Source organism: Mustelus asterias, chromosome 3 (genome assembly GCF_964213995.1).
Source record: "Mustelus asterias chromosome 3, sMusAst1.hap1.1, whole genome shotgun sequence".
In the NCBI taxonomy this organism is placed as follows: Eukaryota; Metazoa; Chordata; class Chondrichthyes; order Carcharhiniformes; family Triakidae; genus Mustelus; species Mustelus asterias.
This window is the reverse complement of record NC_135803.1, coordinates 121,674,005-121,698,829: the sequence shown is the minus strand read 5'-3', so window position 1 is coordinate 121,698,829 and position 24,825 is coordinate 121,674,005. Positions and strand designations below refer to the sequence as shown.

At 42.3% G+C, this 24,825-nt stretch overlaps 1 protein-coding gene across 3 annotated transcripts in view; it reads right to left on the bottom strand.

The window, feature by feature from the left end:
* Positions 1 to 24,825, bottom strand: part of adamts9 (ADAM metallopeptidase with thrombospondin type 1 motif, 9) — a 282,624-nt gene that overhangs the window by 41,575 nt on the left and 216,224 nt on the right. For 2 of the 3 annotated variants that reach the window (XM_078209509.1, XM_078209510.1), the window contains exon 30: positions 5,423 to 5,593. In XM_078209509.1, coding sequence (XP_078065635.1) covers positions 5,423 to 5,593 — 171 coding nt within the window. Of the gene's footprint in view, positions 1 to 894; positions 944 to 5,422; positions 5,594 to 24,825 lie in introns of those variants that run through there. The other variant, XM_078209511.1, reaches the window with a different exon arrangement.

The window sequence follows — 24,825 nt, the reverse complement described above, 5'->3', positions numbered from 1 at the left end:
GTGCTAACAAATGTCTGCATAGTTTGTAAAGTAAATCACCAATGAGTAACTCTCATTAATGAGCATGCTGTGCTGCTAAACTCCTTATTTTGTACAACACTGAATGATGAAAGAAATTCAGTTTAGATAAAAGCTGTGTGGAACTAATCTAGAGTAATTGATGTGCAGTCAGTGGGGGTGCGTGAGGGGCCTACAGCCCCCTTCATCCAAATGAGTAAGCAGGAGAAAATTGAGTGCATTCTGTCAGTAAGCACAAGGCACCACATTTCTTTCTGGTTGCAAATAACTAATTTTTACAAAAACTAATTTATAGTGGTAAAACATTGCGAGCTAGCTGATTCATTCACACTTACACTCCTCCAAGAATTGCAACTGTTAAAATTGGTTCATGCAAATGAGCAAGAAACACAGATATTTACTTTTTAAAAGCCAGCGATGAAAGACTTGTGTAGAATAACCCAGAATTATTTAAAGGAAATTGAGTAGTGAACCCTAGGTCATGCTTGGCATTAGTCAGGCATGGAAGAGTTCGCTGATGCACAGATTAAATGGATTAGACATTTTCAGGTATCGAACAGTGCAGCAGGAGGTAGGATGTTCCAGGCTTCAGAAGTTAAGGAAGTACACTTGAGGATCAAACCATACAGTTAGAAGAACCAATCCATCTATCATTGATACACCGGGACTACATTATGTATGACGTATAATGTGCACTGCAACAACTCATCAGGGTTATTTATCAACAGTTCCATACCCAGCATCAAGGCCAACAAGAGTTGTAATGTCATCGAGACTCCATCTCCTCCAAGTTCCCTTCCAAGTCACACACAATTCTAACTTAAGACATTTCTTCATCATTGGATTGATATCCTGGAACTCCCTCTCTAACAGCATTGTGGAAGAAATATCATCACAAGAGTGGTTCAAGAAAGTCCACCAGTACCTTCTCAAGACAACAAATGTTGGATAATAAATTTGGTCATGCTGGTGTCACTCACATCCATCCAGAGAATAAATAAAATTAATTGAATAGGATGAATTTTAATAAAATTGGGATAGAAGGGAAAAGAAAAGTAATTGACAAACCAGCCAAACTAAAAGAGGTGATATCCCTAGGTTTATAGATCACATTCCCACATATACTCAAGGAAAACAGGCAGGAGATAACGGAGGCACTTGCTTTATATAAAAATTTCATAGGAGAGGAGATTTTGGGCGAGGTTATCTGGCCACTCCTCAGCAATTTTCTCAGCAGTGGGAGGTGGTGCAGCGATCACTGGCGGTGGTATCTTCTGGTGCCACCGCTGTCAATGGGAATTCCCATTGAGGCCACCCCACTCTGCCAGGAAGTCCACAGCGGGGGGCGGGGGGTGGGGGGGGTTTGCCGCCGGTGGGACCAGACAATCCCGCCGACATGAACGGCCAGAGAATTCCGGCCAGTGTCAGAGGACTGGCTGACTGCTAATGCTGTTCTTATGTACAAAAAAGGAGTTAGAACAAAACCTGGGAAGCAAGGAGCAGTCAGTTTGAAGGTAATGGGAGGCAAGTAGACTCCGCCCCCAAAAAAGCTATCGAACAGCATGTAGAGACTAGAAATACAGGGCGGGATCTTACCTGCTGTTTACGCCATGCTCCCGCTGCAGCAAGGTCGGAGAATTTGGAGGACAGCCAAATCTCCGTTCATTGCAGCTGGATGGGAATATCCCACTGGAATGAACGGTGATAAGATTCCGGCCATGACTTTTTTTTAAAGCGAGCATGGAGTCCAAAATTCATGCTTAACTGACCTGATAGTATTCTGTTAAGAGGTAATGGAAATAATAGACAAGAGTAGAGCAGCAGATGTCATGCGTTTTCAAAAAGCCTTTGATAAAGTATCACACAGTAGGTTCATGACATGTCAAGCTACAAATGGCTGAATCGGATAGCAAATTGGCTAGAAAATGGAAAGCAGAGAGATCACAGGTAATGAGTAGTAATTCAGATCAGAGGAAAGTAGAATGTCATGTTCCATGCTGTGACCACTGTTGCTCATAATTTACGTAAATGATTTGGACTTTGTAACCCAATATCAGAATTTGCAGATGATACAAAACTATAACTAGGAGGAATGCAACATAATACAAGACAACATTGGAAAGATTGTAGACTGGGCAATTGAGTGGCAAGTTAACCTTAACATTGGTAAATGAGAGGTGATGCACTTTGGCAGGACAAATATTACCAATGCTTTAGAAAATAAACTGAATTGGGTAGAAGGCTTACAGATGAACAAATCATTAAAAATAGCCTCACAGGTCAGAAAAGCAACTTTAAATGCTAACAGACCAATGGAATTTATTTCCAGAGGTATAGAATTCAAACATATTGAAGTGATGTTAAATTTGTATAGGTTATTGGTCAAGCTGCACTTGGGAATACTGTGCACCGTTTTACTATACAGAATACATAAAATACTGGAGCAAGTACGAAAAAGTTTACAGGGATGGAACCAGAATTGGAAGGTCCAGGCTTCGGGAAAGATTGGATAGGTTTTGGCTTTCGGCTTTAGATGAGAGAAGACTTAGAGGTGAGCTGATGGAGGTCTTCAAAATTACAAATGGGTTTTACAGGATAAATAGTGAAAGAATATTTCTACTCTGGGAGAATTCAAAACTAGTGGGAACAAAGACGACATAGTTATGAGTAAATCCAATGGGGAAATAAGACAATATTTCTTTAGGTGAAGGGTAGACTCAGTAGATGCAACTCATTGTAATTTTGTGATTATGTGGGCTAAAGGGCAATGATGCAAAAATACAAATTCACCTTTAATTGATTCTTAACAAACTGAAAGAAAACTGTTAATGCCAGTTCAATGCCTTATCTTTCATCAAAGAAAAATATTCCCCAGATAAATTATAAGATTGTCGGCAAATATAATAGCATTCTACGAATGCAGAAAATTACTATACATTCATATCTTGCCCTCTAATCGTTATTGTTTACTGCAATAAAGAACTACGATGCAGAATCACTTACCTCTTCTTAAACATAATATAGAAAGTCGTATAAAGGTACAATTACAACTTAAGATGGTGGCTGGAATTCTCTGCTGTTCACTCCCACTACCGTTGCCTGAGAGCACATAGAATTTGGCGCTCAGCCAAATCTCCGTCCACTGCAGCGGGACCTGAGTATCCCAGCTGTGGGCGAGCTCGGAGAATCTGGCCTGGCATGTTCGCACCAAAGAAAGGGAAATTAAGTTGAAATTAGGAAATGCTATATTGAATGCAGTAAGAATCTTCAATGCTCTGATTTGTGATCTGGCAGAAGACTTCTCGTGGCTGAATTCCACTCCCACATAAGGCCTGATGCTCAATTGAAGTTCTTCATAGCCATTAATTGGGCATACAATATGTGGCAAAGGCCACCCTCCCTCCGGGCTTGGGTGAGGCCTCCGTGATCAGGCACCCAGTGGCGAGGGCCCCCACTGGCATAAGGGTCTCTCTGCTGATAACCACCCTCCCATAGCTATCCCTCTCCAAGGCCTGCCTGACTAGCCCCGGTGGGTCCTCCTAACCTACCTGCACTGTGGGGCCACCTCCATTCTGAATGCTCCAGGACCTGTTGTGTTTCCAGCAGTGGTCTGAAGTCCCGGCAAGGACTGAAGAGCTACTGGCCCTTTGTTTGGCTGGCAGCTTTCAAGGCAGGACCACCGTTCTTAAAGGCACAGAGCTATGATGGGAGGCAGTTAACTATCTGACCGACATTGAATTCCATTGGAGTTGCTGAAAGTGATTGCTTTGAGGTTGCCCCCAACCTTTGGGCCAGTGGACAGGGTGACCACCGTTGCCATTAAATTCACTACACGGAACCCAACATGTTTTCACACTCTTTCATCTTTTACTTTCCATCTGGATATGCTTTTCTTCTATAAAGAGGAGTAATTTAATGCAGAATTTGTACAAGGAAGGAATATTGTTTTCATAACTTTCATTATTTTGTATAGATTTGTTCCTTCTTATGCAAATAATTGTTCATCTACTGGCACTTATCTGAGCCATTAAAATGGCATTTAATTTTATGATTTTGCTCAAAATAAAAGAAATGAGACACATTTTTGACACAATCTTTTTAACTTTTTAATAATGATTTCTGCAGTCCTTTTGTTTTTAACTCTTTTCATTATCCCTTAAAAGCCTGAGGTCCATCAGATGCTGATGTTCTTTAAGAAACTAAGTGTGGTCAAATTAAAAACAGACCTAGGATCACATTGCATGTCAGGTTACTCTGACCTTGATGCCATTTTTTAACATTTTTAAAGCACAACCCTATACATCATTTCCTTACAGATTAAGCCTGAATCTGCAGGAAAATTCTCATGTTGTGGTTATAGTTGAGATTGGTATTCTTTTTATTCTCCAAAAATATTGGCTGTACATGAAATGGGCATTTTTTGACTTATTCGCTCTATACATAGTTAATAATCTTTAGATAAGGATACAATTTATTCAAACAAATAGGGCATAAATACAACAATTTAGTTAAGAATGTTGTTATATGCATATTGCACATCTGCAGTAGATTAAAACAAATTTCCAGCAAAAAAAAACCAGATTAAGTTGTGGCCATGGCTGTTTTAAGTCTTTCTTTGGAAATATGCCTGTGAAATGTTACAAATGTTCAGAGCATGGATGAATTTGCTTGCAGCCTGGAATTCTTTAACAAAGCAACGTGACATCTAACATACCCTACCACAATTGATTCCAGGTGTTGGAAGCGAAACGCGACTGAGGGGAGAGAATGGAGGGAGATAAAAGTTCACTTTAAAAATTAGCTTGTAATCAAACTATGGACTTTAGATTGGTTTGTGACCTACTTTGAGATGAACTGCAATTCCTTGTGTGGTGTTAAAATGATACATGTAATTTACATTCACAAAATACTTTCACAATTTAACACAGTTTTCTAGGAACTAGTTCTTATTTAAGCTTTTCGCCACTATCATTCATGTCAATAAGTTGTATAGTTTGAAATCTTGAAAATATGTCGCTTTTATTAAAGAGATGAGCATAGGTAATCTGGTATTTTATATTCAGAATGTACCGTGATATTATTAAACTTTCATACTGAGAAATGTTAGGTTGAATTAATCTTACAAGCTGAAAAATATGTAATTTTTTTGTTCCTTCACTGAAATAGTCTTTAAAGTGAGATAGAATTGTATTTATCCTAATTTCTATGTGGCAGGGATTTTCTTTCCCCTAACTTTTCCACTCCTTGGCCATATGTCAAACATCCTCCGAACCACATGAAGCCAGCCATCTGATCCTAGTTTACAAATCACACCTCAGTAAGAGTGGTGCATTGCCAGGAAGGCTGCCTTTCTCTTGTTTATTCTGAACACTGCTTGTGCTGTCTGCTGCAGCTTTGTACTTACTTTATGCCATTCTTCGACATGCCAGCTATAACGCAAACATTCCCCCGTTTGACAGCGCTGAACTGAAGCAGGTTTCGTAGATTGACTGCAGTGAGAATCTTCAATGCTCTGGTTTGCGATCTGGCAGAAGACTTCTCGTTGCTGAATTCCACTCCCACATAAGGCTGAGCACTGCAGAATTTGTAAAGGTAAGTGTTGGTATGAAACCTATTGTACTTTAATGCAAACTTACTTGAAGCTTTCTTTAGTGAATTGGCTATATTATGCACCTTCATAAACTAAAATTCCTGATTCTTCACTGTGTTAATGTGGTACATCTGGTCTACTGAGGCATACTATATTACTATTCTCATTATAACATTTGAAAGGGACAACAATGACTGGAAGACAGAACAAATCTGAGAAAATTCAGCAGTATTTACAAATATAAGTAATATTATGAAAATTAATTTATAAAGTAGTTACATTTTATCTTGTTAAGGTATGAACGTCTAAGTAACTATATGGTCTCACATTATGTAAAAGTATTTAATGCAGCATTATTCATTTGCCTTTATGAAGTCTATTTTAAAAGCTAAGTCGGGTTCGACCAGGGTTCTACACAGCCTTTTGCCCTTTTTCGGAACTCTTGGCTTTTGGGCAGAGTAAAACTCAATTTGGTAAAATCAGCAGAGCAAACTTCTGTGACGTTAACCATGTACTTCAGCATGAATTAAATTAATAAACACTAGAACAACTTACATCAATAGTTTAAGAGCACTTACTTAAATTACTTCAGCAACTTGCAATCACTGCTGTAATTTATATCAGTCAGGAATCTGGGAACTCTGCCCAGTACATGGGGGAGGGGAAAAGTGCTTTTTGGTCTTTTTCCCAGGGCAGCGAAAATATTTCTGAAGTAAGAGTCTGTTCAGCCACGTAAAACTTATCGAATCCACAACTTCTTTCTGAACAATTAAAATTCAAGTTGTTCATAAATGTTTCAAGTGGAACACATTATGTTTTCTGATTTAAAATGATTATATGCTCTGTGGCCTTTACTTCTCAAAGTACTAATGACGTTTTGAATTTAATGATAGATTAGATTTATCAGTAAGTTTCCTCGAAACTATTGGCACACTCCATGTGAAAGCAGCAGTCTTGTCTCTATCAAAAGTGCAAGTAGCATGGGTTTCTTTAGAAAGGTTGAAACAAGATGTTTTAAAGTGTAAATAGTATACCATACTGATTTGTTCCAAACTCTACTTTAAAACAGAAAGGCCATTTAATTTCAAACTCATATATGGTGTCCAGCTGTCCACGTGTCAAGTGTATTTTTCTCAAATAATGGGTGAAATATTTATACTCCATTGTAATTTGCAACCTGCTATTAAAAAATCATGGGAATTTTGTAAGATGCATTTCCTGAGAATACCTTTTCAGTAGCATTGAAGAAACAGCAACAATCATTTTGAATCTCCAATAGGGTTTGGGGCTGAATTTTCTGACCCCTGCTGGGTGTATTTTTTGGGAAGGGGCACCTAAAATATGATGAGTGGGTAGCCCACCCCCTCCTGACCTGGTCCGCATAATATGGGGGGATGGATATTAATGGTCACCTTAGGACCTTAATATGCCTCCTCTACCATAATAAGCTGGGTGGTGGGAGGCAGGTGAATGTTAGTGCGGGAATAAAAGGGTGGTACAACCTTTGGGGGTGCCCTCAGCATCCCCTAAGATTTATCCTCTCCTACACTTTGAGCGGCATTTTGCGTCCTCATTCATCCCGAAACCATAAAATCTTGCCCGAGGTCAACAGACCTTTCCGTTATCCACCCCTCACCCACTCGGATTCCTGTGGCGAGCTGTGCTGTAGAATTCCGGCGTTTTGTGTATCACCACCGAGCCTCCGAAAGTCGCCAACCCCCTGCCCCACTAGAATGCCGATCCCTCGCCACCCTAAAAGCCCAGGACTTACCCGGGTCCTGTTGCCATTGGTCTTCTCATGGAACTGTTCGAGCAGCGGCTGCTGCTGAGGTCTGGCGTTGCTGGGATTTACAAAGCTGCTGATCGATAAAATCGAGGGTGAGACTTCTTTCCACTGAGCGATGGAAGTCCCACTCTCGAGTAGGTAAGATCACCCGCAGCATGTTCCTGCTGCAGGGCAGCCTTATTTAAAGTCAGTCAGTTGTGACTGACTTTTCTAAAGGGCAGGAGGGCGGGGGTGAGCGATAGCACTCCCTCCCTCTGCATCTCCCCATTAAATTCAGCATGTTTCCATGTTGGAAAGTTTCCATGTTGGAAAGTTTACTTATCCAACTGTAGAACATTATTGGGAGAGGGGGATGGATTTGGTGACACTTGGGAAAATCTCAGTTTACCAATACGACCTCAATTGGTCTCATCCCTATACAATTCACATTTTGTAGGCAAGGTAGCACAGTGGTGAGCACTGCTGCCTCACAGCGCCACGGGATCCAGGTTCAATTCCGGCCTCAGGTCGCTGTCTGTGTGGAGTTTGCACATTCTCCCCGTGTCTGCATGGGTTTCCTCTGGGTGCTCTGGTTTCCTCCCACAGTCCAAAGATGTGCAGGTTAGGTAGGTTGGCCATGCTAAATTGACCGTAGTGTCAGGGGGATTAGCAGGATAAATATGTGGGGTTACGGTAATAGAGCCTGGGTCAGATTATGGTCGGTGCAGACTCATGGGTCGAATGGCCTCATTCTGCACTATGGGATTTTATGATTCCATGAAGGTTGTCAAGGAATATGGTCAAAGGTACATAATGGGAGTTAAACTACTGGTTAGCCATGATCTAATGGAATGGCAGAACAGCCTTGATGTGCTGAATGGTTTACTCCTGTTTCTGTGTTCCACAGTACCTGTACACTTGTATAATTGTACTTTGCTCTGAGGGTTCTGCTGTGCCATGATAATGCTAGTATACGTTCAAGCGCCACAGGGAATGCATTTACATTCAGAACATATGTTAATATTTAATGCTAAATTGTCCAAGTCTATGCCTGTGGAAAGATATCTCACCCATCAGCGACATATAGCTGAAATTCGCAGTCACTGTGATTTTCTGATTCATGCATTTTGTTCCATGTCAATTTATGTGCTTAGGCAGAGAGAGGAAAGTTAAATATCTCAGTGCGTTGGTTGTCATAGAAACTGTGCCATGAAAAGTTAAAAATTGCAAGTAATTGATTTCAAGAGAAGTGAAAAATGAAATAAAAGGCAAAGAAACAATCCTATATTAGCACCCGACATAAAACGTTCAACTTTGTATTGCACGAGAAAAAAATTAACAATAAACTGATTTTAAAAACTTGTAATAAGTCCATACTATATTGCAAAGAAAATGTTGCAATGCTCCATTATTATACGTAATGCCCATAATTTCCTGAATCTCATGCAGAAATCACACTAAGGACGGGATTTTCCGGTCTTGCCAGTCCCGGAACCCAAAGTTCATGCCTGAGGTCAACGAATCTTTTGCTGGTCCGTCAAATTATCCATCCCGCCTGTGACAATTCCCATGGCTTGCGGAACCAGAAGATTTAGGCCCAAAGTTTACGCTAGTTTCTGCACCACTCTTGCCACTTACAATAAAACTTCCTGCAGTGCTCATTTGCTTGTGCTGGAACATGGAAACCAGTGACAAAGGAGTGTAAATGCTGTGCCATTTATTGGGATAATGGCAAGTGGGCAGATGTGTTCTGTTATGATGCCTCACACTTAGGGCATTTTGTTTCGGCTATTAACTTCCATCTTCCATCATTATAATAAAAGCAGCATTCCAGGTCCACAAAGTAACTAAAATTGCTAAAAGAACATTGGAATTTGTTCCGAGCAGCTTGGAATTCAAAAATAGTGGAGTTTTGTTAAGCTTGTGTAGGTCGCTGGTCATAGAAACATAGAAACTAGAAGCAGGGATAGGCCATTCGGCCCTTTGAGCTTGCTGCACCATTCATTTTGATCATGGCTGATCATCGAATTCAATATCCTGATCTCCCTTCCCCCCATATCCCTTGCTCCCTTTAGCCCCAAGACCTATATCCAATTCCCTCTTGAAATCAGACAACGTTTTGGCCTCAACTACAGTCTGTAGTAGTGAATTCCACACATTCACCACCCTCTGGTGAAGAAATTTCTCCTCACCTCAGTTCGAAAAGGTTTACCCCTTATCCTCAAACTATAACCTCTAATTCTATACTTCCCCACCATTTGGAACATTCTTTTTACCCTGTCTAACCCTGTTAGAATTTTATAAGTTTCTATGAGATTCCCTCTCATTCTTCTAAACTCAAGTGAATAGAGTCCTAACCAGCTTAGTCTCTCCTCATATGACTGACCTGCAATCCCAGGGTTCAGCCTTATAAACCTTTGCTGTATTCCCTCTATAGCCAAGCCATCCTTCCTCAGACAAGGACACCAAAACTACACACAATAGTCCAGGTGTGGCCTCACCAACGTCCTATACAATGCAGCAAAACATCCCTATCCCTATACTCAAATCCACTAGCTATGAAGGCCAACATGCCATTTGCCTTCTTTACTGTCTGCTGGTAGAACCGTTCTTAAGAATACTGTATAAAGTTCTGGTTTCCATGCTACAAAAAGGACATAGCACTGGAGAAAGTGTGAAAAAGATTTGCGAGGATGATCCCAGAAGGATTACAGTTACTAGCAAATATTGAACATGTTGTGGCTTTGTACTACAGAGAACTGAAAACCTATAGAGGTGACGGACCTGATAAAGGTCTTTAAATTATGAACGGGTTGGACAGGGTAGAATTGGAAAGGTTGCTGGGTTGGGACTTTATGGGGTCACACAGAGCAGGCTGGGTGTCATAGGAGTAAAATCGATGAGGGTGGGGGTGGCCCATTTCACATTTTGCTAGCATCAGGTAAGATGGCGCATGGCCTGGCTGACCATAGGCCCAAGGTCCTTAAGTGCCTATTTAAGGATCACATGGGTCTCTTCCCACTGACACTGGTGAGTGGGCATTTTGCCATGTGGGAGACCTCCAGGCATACACTCCCCATTGCAATGAAAATGGCTACAATCTCCTTAAATTTCAGTTACAGTCATCAGGTGACTCCAGATCATACTCTTCCTAAATCTCAGGGAGTATATATACACCAGCTTATTAGTTTTTTTTAATCGAGGAAAGTTGGCACCCAGGTTGATAGGGTTGTTAAGAAGGCGTACGGTGTGTTAGCTTTTATTGGTAGAGGGATTGAGTTTCGAAGCCATGAGGTCATGTTGCAGCTGTACAAAACTCTGGTGCGGCCGCACTTGGAGTATTGCGTACAGTTCTGGTTGCCGCATTATAGGAAGGATGTGGAAGCATTGGAAAGGATGCAGAGGAGATTTACCAGGATGTTGCCTGGTATGGTGGGAAGATCTTATGAGGAAAGGCTGAGGGACATGAGGCTGTTTTCGTTAGAGAGAAGAAGGTTAAGAGGTGACTTAATAGAGGCATATAAGATGATCAGAGGATTAGATAGAGTGGACAGTGAGAGCCTTTTTCCTCGGATGGTGATGGCTAGCATGAGGGGACATAGCTTTAAATTGAGGGGTGATAGATATAGGACAGATGTCAGAGGTAGGTTCTTTACTCAGAGAGTAGTAAGGGCGTGGAATGCCCTGCCTGCAACAGTAGTGGACTCGCCAACATTAAGGGCATTTAAATGGTCATTGGTTAAACATATGGATGATATTGGAATAGTGTAGGTTAGATGGGCTTTAGATTGGTTTCACAGGTCGGCGCAACATCGAGGGCCGAAGGGCCTGTACTGCGCTGTAATGTTCTATGTTCTATGTTAAACCCGCATGGTATCTTACATTGGGGTATATAATTATGTAAACAAGAGAGAGAGAGAGTTTGGTGGGTGGATCTTGGAAGTGGTGCAAACAGTCAAGAAAATTTGGCCTAAAACTAGTGTCAATCAGTCACTCACAAATGTTCAGGGAGGAAAATGGTGCAACATCACTTCCAAGCTACAGTTGAAATGTTACTGTCCAGGGAATCCCTGGCCAATGAAACATATATGGAAATTTAGAGTGAATAATAACATGTGATATTCTTAACACTGTCTTAATAAGATGTCGTTACATTTAGACTGTAATACTTGTTGTGATTGCAAAGGAAATACTAGGAAAAACAAGTTCACTTTATCGGGGTTGTTTTAACCGCCCCACGACAGGTGAGAATGGATAGGGGCGCTGGGTAAGAATGAAAAATCAGAAAACATGTTCTCAACCCACCATCTTTACGTGGCAAGTTGTGTGGCATGCACGTGCCCTGTCCTGGGTAGGCAGAAAGCTTCATGCAATATTTAAATAGGATCTCCACAGTGCAGTCGGGAGCCTGATTTAAATTGTACAGCTGCTGGCCGGCCGGCTTTCTCAGGGCTCGAGAAATCTGGCACCTGATGGAGAGAGATGCAGCTGGCGCGAACAGATCTGTGCATTGGAGAGAAACCCTGGGCTGGATTTTCCCATCCTGGGATCATAGCGGGCAGGAAGGTGGATCATGCAAAGGTCCGTTGACCTTGGGTAGGCGTTTCCAGTCTTAGGGCAAGCGCAGCCGGGAAATCCCGTCCCCCCCTCAATGTAGGCCAGGATGAGCAGCAGTGCTTTCCCTGGTCCACCCTTTGTGGGAGTGTTTCCTAATTTCACCCCCATCTTTTTGGATTTTCTTTATTTCAGAGGCTTTGGTAGTTGTGGGAAGTGAACTGTTGTGGCCATCAAACCTGAAAATGGGGGAATGGCAGAGGTTCACAGCAATTTAAAAAGAGAACATACCTCTTGTTGCTCAGAGTTAGCCATGGCAACTGTCAAAGAATCAAGAGCAGAGCAAGCCTGACTCCTGATTTGCAATAACTAGTGTCCAAGGGAGATCTAAAACAGACATTCGGTCCAATGTCAGATACATAACGCACATACCAATCCTGCGCATATTCTTTATCAATTACCAAATTTGCCTATTTCACAATTGATTTGCAATCAGAGGGTTAGGATTTATTGCATTACAAATATTCCACCAAGGTGGACCTTCTTAGGCATTGCCTCACTGCCAACCTCTCCGCCTCCAACCACCGAGAGCTACATTGTGCCCATAGTGTCCGGTGAAACCTAAAATCCACCATAACAAGCACTTTCCTTTCACAAGACAATCTGTTTTTCAAAATGAAACATCAGTTTCCAATACAAGGTTAGCACTAATATATGGAAATAACATGTTATTGTGTCAGAACAGGATGTTCTAACTTAGTTCCAATTTAATATGTGGAAATTAGACTGGTACTTGAGTTTCCTTTTTTGGAACACAAACTGTTTCCAATTTAGTGGGTTCATTTGAACCACCCATGCTCTTCATCATGTGGTGTACACATCTCACGTTTGTCGCTGTACTCTTTCCTGTGCTTTATACTTGGGAACAGGCATTTCCTGAGAGCTAACCACAAAAAAACTGGCCCAAAATATATTATGCTGATTCCACAGTTGGTTTGGTTTTAGTATTACGTGCATCCGTACAGAATTTTTTAATAACATTAGGCACTGTATCTCTTGGCCATTTTTGTCAAACTAGCCACAATGGTTCCTGGAAGAGGAAGCAAGGGCTCTTCATAAGTGCTTGTTATGGTGGATTTTAGGTTTCACCGGACACTATGGGCACAATGTAGCTCTTGGTGGTTGGAGGCGGAGAGGTTGGCAGTGAGGCAATGCCTGAGAAGGTCCACCTTGGTGGAATATTTGATGCCTTCAATGTTCATTTTATTGCAGGATTGCTTCTGTTGCCATCACTGTTTATGGGCCAGGCTGATGGACAGCACAGATCAGTTAAGGTCCAGCAGCTGTCAGTACCCGTCATGACATAGGTGATGTTGACATCTATGTGAAGTAGTCGTGTTAGTGCCAGTGCTTGGACTGAGGTGTTGCCATTAGGTCTTGTGCTCATCTCATATAGTCATAGAGGATTACAGCATGGAAACAGGCCCCTGGCCCAACTTGTCTATGTCGCCATTTTATTTTTAAACCCCTAAGCTAATCCCAATTGCCCCCATTTGGCCCACATCCTTCAATACCAATCTTATCCATGTAACTATCTAAATGCTTTTTAAAAGACAAAGTTGTACCCGCCTCTACTACTACCTCTGTGTGAAAAAATTGCCCCTCTGGACGCTTTTGTATCTCTCACCTCTCACCTTAAGCCTATGCCCTCTAGTTTTAGACTCCCCTACTTTTGGGAAAAGATATTGACTATCTATCTCATCTATGCCCCTCATTATTTTATAGACCTCTATAAGGTCACCCCTCAGCCTCCTACACTCCAGAGAAAAAAGTCCCAGTCTATCCAGCCGCTCCTTATAACTCAAACCATCAAGTCCCGGTAGCATCCTAGTAAATCTTTTCTGCACTCTTTCTAGTTTAATAATATCCTTTCTATAATACGGTGACCAGAACTGCACAGTATTTCAAGTGTGGCCTTCCCAATGTCTTGTACAACTGCTCAACCTCATATTCAATATCTGGGAAGCAGAGCGCATGGCAGGGAATCTCAGTAAGGCTGTAAGATCATGACCATACCCAAGTAACTACAGAGGAGTATCCTGTAGCAAGGTTCCTCCTCCACTGCCTTCTCTCAGTGGCTGAGGAACTTCTTCTAGAGTCACCATGTAGTTTTTGCCCATTGAGAGGCACCACAGATATGACCTTCACTGCGCGGCAAATTCAAAAACAGTGCAAGGAATGGCATGAACTGTTGTACAGAGTTTTTCAACCTCGCAAAAACCTTTGACACTGTCAGCCGTGAGGGTTCATGGTGCAGCCTCCTCAAATTTGGCACCATCCTCCACCTACTCTATGATGACAGATAAACTATGATCTTCACCAATGGAATCAAACAAACCTGGCGTCAGTGAAGACTGGTGGTCAAGTAAGGCTGAGTCACTGCACAAAACGTTCTTATCCATTTTCCTTGCTGCAATACTGCACCTCACCATCAATTGTCCACAGGTCTACAGAACAGACTGGAAATCGTTCAACCTATGTCTTCAATCCAAAACCACTCCTAACCTCAGTCATTGAGTTTCAGCATGTAGATGACACTTGTGTGTGCAGAAACTGAACTCCAGGTCATTGCCGACTTCCTTTCTGAAACATTTGAGAAAATGGGCCGTTCACTAAACATTTTTAAAACTAAGGTTCTCTTCCAGGTAGCTCCCATAGCACAACACCACCCTACTGATTAAAATCAACAGTGAAATCCTGGAAAATGTGATCCATTTTTCATGTCTTGGGAGCCTCCACTTGAGAAAGGCAGACTCAGACAACAAAATTAATCATCTCCAATATGCAATCTCAGCATTCGGCTAGCCGGGGTAAAGAATATCTGAGGACCAGAATCTCAAACTCGAGATTAAGGTCATAGTCTGCCAAGCAACAGTGATTCCCAGGTTCCTATATGCTTTAGAGACTTAGACAACCTACAGCAAATACTGGAGAAGTACCAACAGTGCTGCCTTCGCAAGATCCCCTAAATCAGCGGCTAGAAAGGCAGCCTGACAGCAGCATCTTCTCCCAAGTCAACAGGTCCAGCATTGAGATGCTAATCATTGAAAACCAACTCCACTGCACAGGACATATAGTTTGTATGCCTGGCATCAGACTCGCTCAGCTTGGGTCATGGCAGAGAACTCCCAGGAGGACAAGGATATGCTTTAGGGATGTCTTCAAAGCATCCCTGAAGAAGTCAAACATGCCCGTTGACTCACGGGAGTCCCTGGCTTGTGAACAATGAAAATTCAGAAGGCTCATCCGAGAAAGAACTGAATACATCAAAAGACTTCTTTGGGAGTGTGTAGAGGTGAAGTCGAGGCATGAGAGAGAAAGCACACAAACTTCCAAACAACCCATCTACCCAACCCTCCAAGCACCAACTCCCCTGCATGTGGCAGACTCTGCAGGTCACACATTGGACTGATCAGCTAAATCAGAAGCCATTGCGCTGGAGTGGAAGCACTCCTTGATCCTGAAGGACTGCCTAAGAGGAAAGATGTAAAAATGTTCCATTGACAAGTGAAGAAAAATTTAAACCTTTTCTCATTTTCTATTTTGTGAGGTGGCCTGTCACCATGCATCATCCTTGAACCTTAGCAATCTGGGTAGAAACCTTCTTTATGATTCATGAGCCACACTAACCAAGCGTAAAGAGCTGCTCAATGGCACTTTTCTACTTGAAGAACTAATGAAGCTCTGTAGGTCGGGTGTTTATGATTGACGGGAAGAGCCAGTATTCAACGCCAGTAAAACATAAGCTATTTCCTGTAGTGCCAAATAGAAAAGTGTTGAAATATGTTTTACATCTCATGGAATGAATTAGTGGTGAATGATAGACTACAGGACCGCAGTTATGACGCCGTACGTGCCAAAAAGAATCTCTTCCATTTTATCATATTTTTGACTTTATCTTTTAAATGAGTTTTCTCTCAAATTGATTGAGGCCTACTATGCCATGCATTACAGGGTAAATACACTGATTCCACACCACCAACGGCAAGCCACATTTGTCATCAGCACAGGCTTAATATCCTCATCCCTTACTACGCCTCTCTGTGTCACATAGCACACACAACAAGCCTTTCCTTAATTTACTTACCTGTTTGCAAGAGTTGTTGCTCCACAATGTTCACTGAAAGTAGGTTGCCAGAGAGGGCACCTCTTGAAATCCCTCATCCATTTTGAGGACAAGGTCAAGTAGCTAATAGTCATGCAGTTAGCTATTTCATTGACACAGTCAATGACATCTTGCCGACATCAGGTTAGTAATTGGTGATTGATACTGGCTACCCTCTGAAATGTCACACAAGTGTACAATCTTCCATTCCCTACCTACCTCTGCTGAATTCTAAAGAAATAATGTGTACCCATTTTTCCATCTTCTTTCCTGAGGATCCATTAGAGAAACCGGGGGACACAGCCAGAGAAAGATAACAATGATAAGAAGGACCCGAAGAGATTTTTCTCTATTGGTACCTAATGACAATAATGAAGAAAATGCAGACTAGCCCACTCACATTTCCAGCTGCTTCACATTGACTGTTTTCCTCTGTCCTAACACTCCAACTTACCGCAGAAACCTTGCAGGTCAGAAGGCGGCCATTCGGCTCATCGAGTCTGCACTGACAACAATCCCATCCAGACCCTATTTCCATAACTCCACATATTTACCCTGCTAATCCCTCTAACCTACTCATCCCGGGACACTAAGGGGCAATTTAGCATGGCCAATCAACCCGCACAGCTTTGGAATGTGGGAGGAAACCAGTGCACCCGGAGGAAACCCTCAGGCACGGGGAGAACGTGCAAACTCCACACAGACAGTGACCCAAACCGGGAATCGAACCCAGGTCCCTGGAGCTGTGAGGCAGCAGTGCTAACCACTGTGCCACCTTGTTACTACCTGTGACATTTGTTTTTTGGCTCCTACAGATTAGCTTAGTGATTTTCATGATGAGGAATTGTATAGAATCCATACAGTGCAGAAAGAGGCCATTCAGCCCACTGTGTCTGCACTGACTCTCTGAAAGAGCGTCTTACCTAAGCCCACCCCATCCCCATAACCCCGTGCATTTACCTCACTAATCCCCCTAATCTACACGAAAGCGGAGCACCCGGAGGAAACCTACACAGACACAGGGAGAATGTGCAAACTCCACACAAACTCCCAAGGCTGGAATTGAACCCAGGTCTCTGGCACTGAGGCAGCATTGCGAACCACTGTGTCACCGTGATTTGGTACAATGTGATTCATTGAGCAAGAGGGACATGGAAGAGTGGAAAGTAGGCAAAGATATCTATCCTTCATAGTGGAGGCTGAAGGAATGGTTACCATTGGTTTTGAAGGTGTGACACCCAAAGCTCATGGACTTTCATCTGAAAAGGTGAGCTTGAGGAATGTCAGTATGATAGTTACAGACTCTGAGGACAATCTCCCAGGGGAGTGAAGCAAATGTCAGATAGAACTGCTGCTTAAAGTGTTAGTTGTGCCTCAGTGGTTGCGCTCTCACCACCAAGTTAGAAGGCCATGAGTTCAAATCCCACTCCAGAGACTTGAGCGTAAAATCTAGGATGGTATCTCAATGCAATACCAAAGAAATGCAGCACTGTTGGCAGCTTGCACTGACAACAATCCCATCCAGACCCTATTCCCGTAACTTCATATATTTACCCCACTAATCCCTTTCAGATGAGATATTAAATCAAACCCTCTCAGGTGGATGTGAAAGATCCTGCAGCATTATTTTACAGAGTGGCACTGGAATTCTCTCCGATGTCCTGGCCAATGCCACTGCAAACAGATGATCTGGCCATCATCACACTGCATTTTGTAGGACCTTGCTGGATACAAATGACTGCCATGATTCACTACAGCGTAACCATGACTACATTTTAAAAATACCTAAAAGTCATAAAACGCTTTGGATGTCTGGATGTGTGAAAGGCTCAGGTCCTTTGTTTCATTGTTGTGTCTACTTTACAGCAACATCAAGGAACCTTTGTCTTCCTTACAGGCACCAATGCCACAGCGACAGCTGGAATGAAATCTAGAGCAGATCGCCAACAGACAAACAGCCAGGGATCAGCCACGGAACTACAGATTTCAGCTCCGGAGGAAACAAAGGACAGTTAAGGAGGATAGCGTAGATCACAGCTTCTGGAGCATAGCAACTGCCATGCCTCAGTGTTTTCATGGTTTGATAGCAGCTCTTAGACCAGATATCCCAGTGGGGTCATAGATCCAAGGCGCAATGAAAAGCAAAGCTGGACTCAAACTGCCTGCTCCTTCTCAAGCCAGGAGCACATGCCTCGATCTATGTAAATACATTTTCCTTCTATGAAAGGACCAAGTTTCCTGCATTCACCAATCAATATTGCTTCATAATGGTTGTGTGAAAGAGACCCATACAAGCAAGTCAATCTCCTTCAATTCCTTTGAGGAAAGCCTTCACTCATATTTCTGACTCCGCCCCAATGGCATTAAAGGGAATGTTTATGGGGTGTGAGAGTTACTGGCTCGGCCAGCAATAACTGCCCATCTCTAGTTGCCCTTGAGAAAGCGGTGCTGATTGAATGACTGAAAGTTGACATTGTGGGTTCTGGTTTGTGGTCACCAATCTGATTCCATAATTTTATAAGTGCTTACCCCCCCTGTCTATTCTTATAAATGCTCTACTAAATTATAGCTGCCAGCTCTCTGCTTCTTTTGTGTTTAAACTTGGTTTTTCAAGCGCTGTTAATATTGTTTAAACAAGGTTGGAACATTAACTGTTTTCATTGCAGTGAATGTGCCCATTATGTGTCCACAATGATATTAACAGATCTCCTGAGTGTTTCCAGCTTTTTGCTTTTATTTCAGATTTCCAGCAACTGCTGTATTTAAGTTTTCTTTCAGAGCTGATTGGTAAAATAGCTAGGAGTGATGAGAGGGAAAACCTCTTTTCGCAATGAGTGGTTGGGAATTGGAATGTGCTACCTCACAGGGCGGTGGATAAAAATTCATTCATCATCATCATGCGTGCTCTTCAGATCCCTTGGCGATTACATGGGAATCATTCAACTTGGACTTATTGCTGTGCTCTTTACCATGGGCAGGGCAAGGAGGTAGGCCCCGAGTCTACCTCAGCCAGAATGGGATCAAACCCCGTGCTGTTGGCATCATTCTGAACCACGCCCTGTCTAGCCAACTGAACAAACTGGCTCCTGGAGATGCAATAATAGCTTTCAAAAGACAATTGAATAAATACTTGATTGAGCAAAAAATAGTCTGGGATGAGGGAAGAGCAGAGGAATGGAAAAAAACGGGATTGCTTTTTCAAAGAGCCAACACCAGCACTTATCGGCTAAATAGCCTTCTCCTGTGATGTAGTATTCTATGATTCGATTATATTATGAGTAATTTTGTGTGCCCTGTCTAAGCTTTAACTGTGGTTGTTGGGATGCAGCAGGGTCCCTTAAGTAGAGTTTTCTACATTCCAGTGGATGAACCACAGATTTCAAGGTGAAATCTGAATGGACAATTTTGTGCCTTTAGCAGTTTCTCAAAACATGTAGATAAGGAATAAACCCGCGAGAGACCATAGGCATCTCTCTCTGTTAGCGAGAAGTGGTCAAATACTTTGAGGAACACCATACATATCAAGCACAGGGCAAGGTAAGGAAGCAGGAATTCATAAACTACCACAGCTGATACGGGGATTGAACCCATGCCATTGGCATCGTACTGCAATACATTCCAGCCAACTGAGCTAAGCAAACCCCAACCTCAAAATATAATTATTAATTGACAGGCATTTACATCATACCCAATAATTAATTGTCAACAGCATCAGCTTAAGTTTCCATCTTCCTCTTTCTGCAACATTTCCCAGCCCAATATGTGGCCCCATCCCCACCCCAGAGCACTGTGCTCCTCTGATTCTCACTGCTTGTTCAACCGACTGTTCCCATGGCTGGTCATATCTCCATAGCTTCAAAAACATGTGCGTCTGTAACTGCAAAAACTGTACTTCTGTATCCAAGTAGTAAAGTTACAATAATATAGGGTTCATTTAGTATGGTTCCCTTTAATATAACTGATGAAATATTGGTTATAACTGCAGTTTAAATCATTCATGTTCCACTACATTCCCATTGGAATAATTATTTTTTTTGCATATTATTCACAAAGCTATTGGACTTCAGTTTTCATTGAAAAACAAATTAAATTACAAAATGTTATAATGATCCCAAAGTACTAATAACAATCTTAAAATCCATTACAATAAAGAGTACAATAATATATTCTGTCACCTTTAGGGTTGTGCTCTCTGTTGTACTATGTTTTTTTTGATTACCAATTTTGTGGGGCTGTTTCTACTTCATGTAGGTTGTTCATCAGCTTTTGCGAGTTTTGAACGTTGACATATTTAGTAAATCATGGTTTGTCATGGCTTATTGGGGAGACAATGGCATAGTGGCAATGTTCCTGTAAAGCTGGCACCCGATCTGTGATAAAAATGAACTTGCTCCCACAGCAACCCCCACCTCCCCCCTCCATGAACACAGAGGACCCACTTAAAAGCATCAGGCCCCCCCCCCCCCCCCCACCAGACAAGTTTCGGGACATTTCCCCCCTCCCTCCACCAAATGGGGTTCTTCAGAGGCCTACCTCTGGCACTGCCAACCGAGGTGGCACTGCCAGAGGGAAATCTCCACACAGTTGTTTGTGACCACAGCTACATCCAAGTGGACAACAGGGATCTGAAATTCATCCTGGAATGCTGGCCCCCTCAGCCTACTGCTGGGAGGCAACATCCAGGCAGCTGTCCTGCTGCCCCGTAACAGGGGGAATGGGGGGGGGGAGGGGGCAATAGCCTCTGATCAATGACCTCAATTGGTCTTTTAATCACCTTAAGCTATTCCACCCCCAATCTGGTCTTCCCAAAAATGTCTCAGGGATGGAATAGTGCCGCTATTGGCATGCCAGCTGGCAACACTAAATTATGTGCTGCCAGTCTTAGCTCCCATTGCTATATAGAAGCAAAAATCCTGTCCTTGATCTTGACTCCAAGTTTGCAATGCGAAGGAAATATAGTTTAGAATAAAATTAAAACTTCTACTATTTTCCAAAAAGTGTCAAAAAGACAAAACATTTTCTCCCGTGAAAACTCTCGGCAAAAAAATCACCATAAATGGTCCAGTCCTGTTGCTATGTTCGTAAGTCCTTTTTCAGCATTGCTTGGAGTTCAGCATGAACAGGAGCACTTCCACCAGGTGCCTCAAACTAATCTGCTCGGATCTACCTCCCTTGCCACGACCGGGTGACCACATTGCTGCCCTCAATCTGATGTTTCTCTCCCCTCGATCTCTTCCCGGTCCCAGCTTCCCCCTCAATCTCTCCCTCCCTCCTCTCTGGGCCCTGGATGTGATCTTGTCCAGCAGGTCAGACTGCATTGGCAAGCAGGCGCCCTCAATCTGTCTGACTATCACTGAGGGAATCTGAGGTTTAAAAAAAATCAAATGAGGTTCTCCTATTAAATTGAGACAGTCATAGAATCCCTACAGAGCAGAAGGAGGTCATTCGGCCCATTGACCCTGCACCGACAACAATCCCACCCAGGCCCTATCCTTGTAACTCCACATATTTACCCTGCTAGTCCCTCTGACACTAAAGGTCAACTCAGCATGGCCAATCAACCTAACCCGCACATCTTTGAACTGTGGGAGGAAACCCGGAGCATCTGGAGGAAACCCACGCAGACAATCTACAAACTCCACACACCTGAGGCTGGAATTGAACCTGGGTCCCTGGCACTGAGAGGCAGCAGTGCTAACCACTGTGCCACCGTGTCACTCTGTCTTTTTAAAGAAAGACAATTAAAACCATTTGCTGTCAGTTGTCAATGTTAGAATTTAATAAAATGGCTCAGCCTATTCTGAACATTAGTTCCTGAAAGTACCGCAATTCCAATCAACCATCGGGACTGAGAACAACCGTTCCTCTAATTAACAATTCTTAGGAGATTTACCTCCCCTTTCTCCCATGGAAGCAAGCGACTAACACATATGGTCTGCAGAAAACAGCTAGTCAGAAACTAGATTGACTTGGTGTGGGCTGTGATCAGAATAACCCCAAAATAAGATACAAAAACATTTGTTTCTGTGGCAGCACGAATATTAAAGGGGTCAGTGAAGGAAACCTTTAAACTATTTTTCCAGTGTGAGCTGCAACTAAAGATCAGAAGTGATAATATGAAACTCTTTGAACTCCTTAAGACAACTGGTATGAATGCACAAACTCTTCAAACAGAATCAGGAGATGAGAATCAGTCACAGAATTATAAATTTAAAACATATTTACAAATGATGGACCAAGCTTAATTGGCTGAATAATTGAATGCACCCTTACCACATTCTTCTATTTAATTAGATATACCCAGTGACGCCTTCCCCTTTCTTTTATTGGCTGTTCAGATGTTACCCTGCATTTGTAGCCCTGATACCACATGACTAAATTATGCTGACTTTTTAAAATCCTGATATCTGATGCCATTACTTCCATAGATGTCTGAAATAGCTGAATAATTGTACAAATAAACACAAGAAAGAGTAAACCGGAACAACATTTTGTGCACCTTAATACATGTCCAATCAAAAATTGTGCCATCAATATTTCAGTTACTCTGAGTCCTAATCTTATTTGCTTTAGAAAAAAAAGTTGAAATAAATATTTGCACACAAAGATATGTAATATAGAACAGAACCATGGTAACTTTTGGAGTTATCAACAGTCAGTTGGCGTCAGACCTCATCACAACCTTGATCCAGAACTGATTGTCAAAGAATAGAACAATACAGCAAAGAAGGTGGCCATTCAGCCTATTGAGTCTGTGCCAGCTCTTTCAAAGAGCAGTCCAGTTAGTCCCATTCCCCAGCTCTTTCCACAGATCTTTGCAATGTTGTTCCTTCAAGTATTTAGCTAATTGTGAAAGCTACTATTGAATCTGTTTTCACTACCCTATCAGGCAGTGCATACCAAATCCTAGCCACTTGGTGATAAATAGTTTTTCCTCATGTCTTCTTTGGCTCTTTTGCCAAACACTTTAAATCAATGTCTTCTGGTTATTGTCTTTTCAATGACAGTAGCGTTTGGCTAAGTATTGCACCAAGGAGCCGTACCAAAACTGAAGTCAATGGGACATGGGCAAGAGTACAAAATGCCAGTGTTTGGAGTCATAGTTGAAACTAAGAAAATGGTGGCTATCATCATAGCCTGGAATACCACTGTAATATCTCTTCAAGCATGTTAGACCCAAACAGTTGCTTTATTAATGTCCTACCATGTCATAAGGCCAGGAACAGGCTGTTTGCTGACATTTCCAATGATCAGTTCCATTCACAGCTCTTCTAATAATAAAGCAGCCCACAACAGGTAACATCCAAACATGGGTTGACAATTAGCAGGTACAATTCACTTCATACCAGGTATTGAACACCTCGAACAAGAGACAACTCAACCAGTGTCTGTTGATAGCCGGTGACACCGCAATAGCTGAGTCCCATATAATCAAAGTCCTGAGAGTCACCATTGACCCAGAATCTGTAAATAATCAGCCATGCCAAATCATAAATACATGAACAGGACAGCTGCTGGATAGTCTGTGATGAATAGCCCATCTCCTGACCCTTCAAAGCCCCTTCACTATCTAGAGGCTGAAGTCAGCAGTATGATGGAAGACCCACTATCAGTCACAACATCATTCAGGATGTTAACACTATCTAGGACAGAACATTTCAATTGATCGTGTCCTCCGTCAGTGGACTTAGTATTCATACTCTCTACCACCAACAGACAGTGAACTGCAGCAACACATAAAGTTACATCAACAGCATACTCCTGCAACTTTACAGCCAAGAGTAGCAATATTGTGAGAATATCGTCATCTCCAAGATCGCCATTTTGACTTAGACTGTTCCTTCACCATTGATAGGTCAGAATCCTGGAATTCCCCAACTATTATCAGCAGAGCCATTACCAGAAGGAGTTAGACGCGGTAATTTAACAGGACAGTATGATTAAACTGAATACATCTGACTGTAGTAGTTACAAAAGCAACAATGTTCCCCCAAATTAGTACAATACTTATCAAAATGAAACTTTAATATTTAAATGTTAATAGTTGAATTTGAAATGTATCAGATTCTAAACTGAGACACGATCAGATTGTTATTGGAAGCTTCCGTACAGTTTCGAGGAAGAGCTAAAGGCCAAAGATTCTCAAGAAATGTAAACATTATCGAATTAGTTTTTTCTCAATGTTCTGTCCTTGCTTCTGCTCTTCTGATGGTAGCAATTCTTGCTGACTATGGCTTCAAAGGTACCGGTGACACTTTATTATTTTGTTCAATCACTCACAGTTGAGACATGACACCAGACAATAAAGTAAAGTTTATTTATTAGTCATAATTCACACTGTAATGAAGTTACTGTGAAAATTCCCCAGTCGCCACACTCCGGCGCCTGTTCGGATACGCTGAGGGAGAATTTAGCATGGCCAATCCACCTAACCTGCACATCTTTGGATTGTGGGAGGAAACCGGAGCACCCAGAGGAAACCCACGCAGACCCGGGGAGAACGTGCAGACTCCACACAGTCAGTGACCCAAGCCGGGAATCAAACCTGGGTCCCTGGCGCTATGAGGCAGCAGTGCTAACCACTGTACAATGAGTGTTGGTCGGTTGAATAACAATGGAAAGCATCATAGTTAAGCTCATCTTTACATACAATCTAATGCACTTCCAGCAAATGTCATTTGGTAAGGATCAGGAGCAAGAATCCTAATTTTCCATTGCTTTGTTCAGAGGCTC